Source organism: Aptenodytes forsteri, unplaced genomic scaffold, assembly GCF_000699145.1.
Source record: "Aptenodytes forsteri isolate BGI_AS27 unplaced genomic scaffold, ASM69914v1 Scaffold186, whole genome shotgun sequence".
NCBI lineage: Eukaryota > Metazoa > Chordata > Aves > Sphenisciformes > Spheniscidae > Aptenodytes > Aptenodytes forsteri.
Genome location: NW_008793959.1, coordinates 165,410 through 169,559, shown reverse-complemented (window position 1 = coordinate 169,559; position 4,150 = coordinate 165,410). Strand labels below are relative to the sequence as shown.

Genomic DNA, 4,150 nt, shown 5'->3' with positions numbered 1-4,150 from the left:
TTTCCCCATTCCCCAGCGCCTTTACCAGCCCAGGCACAGCACCCCGGCACAGCACCCCAAGCCCAGGCATGGCACCCGGCATGCTGAACCCAGGCACGGCACCCCAGCACGGCACCCTGAGCATGGCACGTGGCACAGCACCCAGCACCCCAAGACCAGGTACGGTACCCAGCACCCCGGCCCACTGCCCCAGAGATGGGCTTTCAGGGGCCACATGTCCGGCAGAGACCCAGGCACAGCACCCCGGCACAGCACCCCAAGCCCAGGCATGGCACCCGGCATGCTGAACCCAGGCACGGCACCCCAGCACGGCACCCTGAGCATGGCACGTGGCACAGCACCCAGCACCCCAAGACCAGGTACGGTACCCAGCACCCCGGCCCACTGCCCCAGAGATGGGCTTTCAGGGGCCACATGTCCGGCAGAGACGGTGGGAGCAGTGCCATTCCACCAGCATCCCCCGAGCTGGCAGGGGAGGCAGCCATGGGGAGCGCTTGCTCCGCTGCCAATCTATCCCTCAGCCACCTCCCCACGTCACCGCGTCCCCCGGCTCAGCCCCGGACGGTGGGCCGACCGCCTCTCCCCCCACACCACAGACACCTGACCTCTCTCCGGGCCTGATGCACCAGCTCCCGGCACCCTGAGCCACCGCAGCTCATTCCCCCTGGCAAGCCCGTGGCACGTCCCTGAGCAACAGCAGGAGCAACACTGGGCCCCCTTCCCCAAAACAAACTGGCTCTTCCATAGGCTGGACTCTGCCTCAGGGTGGGCGAGGAGCCCTGCACGAGGGAGCCCTCTCTCCATCCCCCCTGCTTGGTGCATGGGGAAACTGAGGCATGAAGGACGGCGCTGGCGGGCTGCCTGCCTCCCTGCTGCTCACTCCCAGGGCCAGCACAGGATCCTTTCCTCCATCCTGAGGAAAGGCCGGACACTCGAGTGTCCAGGGAAGCAGCCGCCTTTGCCAAATTCGGGGGATGTCAGCACCGGCTGCAGGGGGCAAGACGTGCCCCACACCCAGGACACCCCGAGAGTGGCCGGGTCCTCTGCTCTGCTCCGTAGGGAACGGGGATGTTGGGACACGACCATGTTACACAACCAAACCTGCCTGGTTAGGAGACACCTCCCTGCCCGCATCCTGCCTGCTGTCTCCCTGCCTGCCTGCTGCCCTGGGAAGGGCAGGGAGCCCCCGTCCCCACGCACAGGGGCCGGGAGTCAGCGGCTTCACCCCCTGCTACGGGCACGCAGAGCCTGATGGCAGAAGAGATGTCACAAAAAGGAGCCTCGGTAGCTTGGGAAAGGACTGGGCTGTTTTGGGGTAAGAAGAGGAGTTTTTGGTGTCGCGATGAGCAAGACTGAAAATCAATGAGGTATTTGGCTTTTGGTGTCGCGATGAGCAAGACTGAAAATTTGGCCGGGAGGCGGATTTTCCTCGTGCCATCTGCTGATACCGGGTCCTGCTGAGCCTGACATGTCCTCATGGTCTGCCCGGGGCCGGGGTCCATCTGGTGTGGCAGAGAAGGGACCTGGACGGTGCCTGTGCCCCAAATCCCCCCAGAACCCAAGGCGACGCTTCCTCCTCCTCCTTCTCCAGCCCTCCTGGCAGCCAAGCCTTGGTCCCCACCCAGGTGGCCCCAGAGCCTGCTGGGTGCCACGGCAGACACCTCGTGGGCATCCATCGAACAGCCAGGAGGGTATTTCCACCTCTCCAGCCTGCCTGGCTCCGTGCCCTGGACCACCGACCTCCTTGTCTTCTGCTTTCCACCAGCTGAGCTCCCCCGGTCCCTGAGCCTCGGCACGGGCTTGACCAGGAGCAGACCGTCCCCCCCCATTCCCATCCTTCGGTATCTGCACAAACCCTCCTCCCCCAGCCCGCACTACCCAAAACCGGGATGTGTGCGTGCGTGCCCACCTCCGTCCAGACACTTCAAAGCCGTTTATTCAGGCTCACGGCCCCCACTGGGCACCCCATCCCCAAGGACACAGATGCGTGGGTGCCACTCAGGCGGCATCCCCCAAAAGGGGCCAAGACCAGGGGATGCCAAGCAAAACCAAGGCTGCTGGGGGGGGACAAAAAGGGTCCTGTCCCCAGAGCCAGGCAGGCACCCCGGGCATTGCCACAGCACTGCCTCCAGCGCAGGCAGCCGAGGGCACCGCCAGCGTCACGCCGCAGCCCATGGCACGTGTTGGCACCTTGCATTTAACAAGCGAGCAAAGGGAGCTGCCCGCTGCCAGGCTCTCCCAAACAGCCTGGGGTATCTAAATGCCTCCGGGGAAAGGTGGGCAGGGCTGAGGACGGCTCAGCTCAGTGCAGGGATGGCTGCAGCCCCCCAGCCAAGAAGGGCTGGAAGCCACGGGGCTGCCCCGGCCAGAGGCTTTGGAGATGGGGACCACAGCCGAGCTCTCCCACGCGGGATGGAGCTGTGCCCGTGCAAGGCTGGAGGCCGGTGCCCGCAGGGGCCCCGACCCGCACCCCTCGGTCACGGCCATGATGCCCCAAGCTGGGGACAGGGAGGATGAAGCTGCTCCCAGGACCCCCGTGCCCAAGACGGGCATCACCCCCAAAGCAGGGACGGCACGCTGCTGAGCCGAGCTGACGCGGCAAACGCCGGCTGCGCAAATCCATCCGCTGCAACAGGCAGCGCGCCGGCAGGCAGGCAGGCAGGCGGCAGGCAGGGCCAGGGCGATGCCATGAGCGCAGATGGATGGAGGGAGACTTAATTACTCATTTTGCCAGCAGCAAAGCCACCGAGCGCTGTAATTACAGCGGGCTTAGCTGGAGGCGGGGAGGGACGGGGGGGCTGGATCTCCTCCCTGCCAAGCAACCCCAAGAACTGGGATGCCCACCAGAACCGGGGCGCTCAGCCAGACGGGCTCCTGCTGACATCCCCACGCTCTCCCAGCACCCCAACCGCCCTGCCCAGCCCCGCAGCACCCGAACCCCATCAGCCTCCCCCCCACACACCGGTCAAACCACATCACCCGCATCCCCACCCCCAGTCCATACCGGGGTGGGGGGCACAACTCCAGCCCGCCCCCTCCCAGGACATCTCGGCTTCCCCGGTCCCAGACCTGGCGCGGACATCCCCCTCCTGAGCCAGGACGTGCGGCCACCCCGGTGGGGGCCACCCACCTCCTCGGGGACGCGGGTCTGCTGGGCAGGGGAGGCGGCGCCCAGGTCCTCATGCATGCGGTCCAGCAGCCAGAGCAGGAACTCGAGGGCGTCGTGCTGCGCGTTGCCCCGAAACTGCGAGCTGTGCTTGGAGACGATGTTCTGCAAGAGACGGGCAGGTGGGACACTGAGCCTCGGGCCATGCTGCCCGGCACTAACGAATGGCCGGTTCGTTAGCACCCATCACAAAAACCCAGCTCTGCTTCCTGCCTGCAACAGCGTCTGCGCTTGTCCTGCCTCTGCAGAGACACCGCGGCCACCCCAGGGACAGCAGAGCAGCGGGGACACCGGCACATGCGGCCAAGAGAGCAGCTCCGTGGCCCATCGCCATGGTGCCCTGGCTTTCAGCTGCCGGGATAAGGCCGGGAGGGGACAGCTTGCTGCGGGCGACGGGACAGGGCACACCCCAACAAACCCCTACGGGCAAGCCCAGCCCGCGGGGACCCACCAGCGTCACCCGCCCCGCACGCTCCAACGGCATCAACTCGGTGTAACAGCCAGGGGAAGGCAATTCCCAGCACTGGGATTACTCGGCAGGTAGCAGCTCTCCCCCAGGCCCTGACTGCCCCTGCCTGCACGTGCTGTACCACCACCAGCAGCCAGCCCAGTGCCTCCCCGTGCCTCAGTTTCCCCAGCCAGGCGATGCTGGCGGTGCCAGCCCAGCCACCCAAGTCCCTCGAAGAGACGAGGGCTGTTCATACAGTCAAGCAAATGTGCGGCCCGTGGGCCAGGGGAGCTGCCAGCCCTGCCCGCACAGGCAGGAGGAAAGCCCCTGAGCAAACCTCCTGCATCCCAAAACTGGGGATGCTCAGCCCGTCGGAGTCCGGCACTCAGCGCCCTCTGACTGAAGTGGAGCACGTGAGACCAGGGAGGGGGACCAGAGATGTCCCTGATGGAGCCACATGCCAGGGGGTTCCCGCCAGCACCCCCCCCCCAAGGCCAGGGGTGGGGCGGGGGGGCGACCTGCCCCCCCCACCGCTG

General features: G+C 66.4%; 1 protein-coding gene across 1 annotated transcript in view; it reads right to left on the bottom strand.

Moving 5' to 3' along the window:
* The window catches only part of USP43 (ubiquitin specific peptidase 43), a 28,265-nt gene extending 24,615 nt beyond the window's left edge, over window positions 1–3,650 (bottom strand). The window contains 2 exon segments of the mRNA XM_009285441.1: window positions 3,131–3,271; window positions 3,591–3,650. Of these exon segments, the coding sequence (XP_009283716.1) occupies window positions 3,131–3,271; window positions 3,591–3,650 (201 nt within the window).
* Window positions 3,651–4,150: the final 500 nt, after the last annotated feature.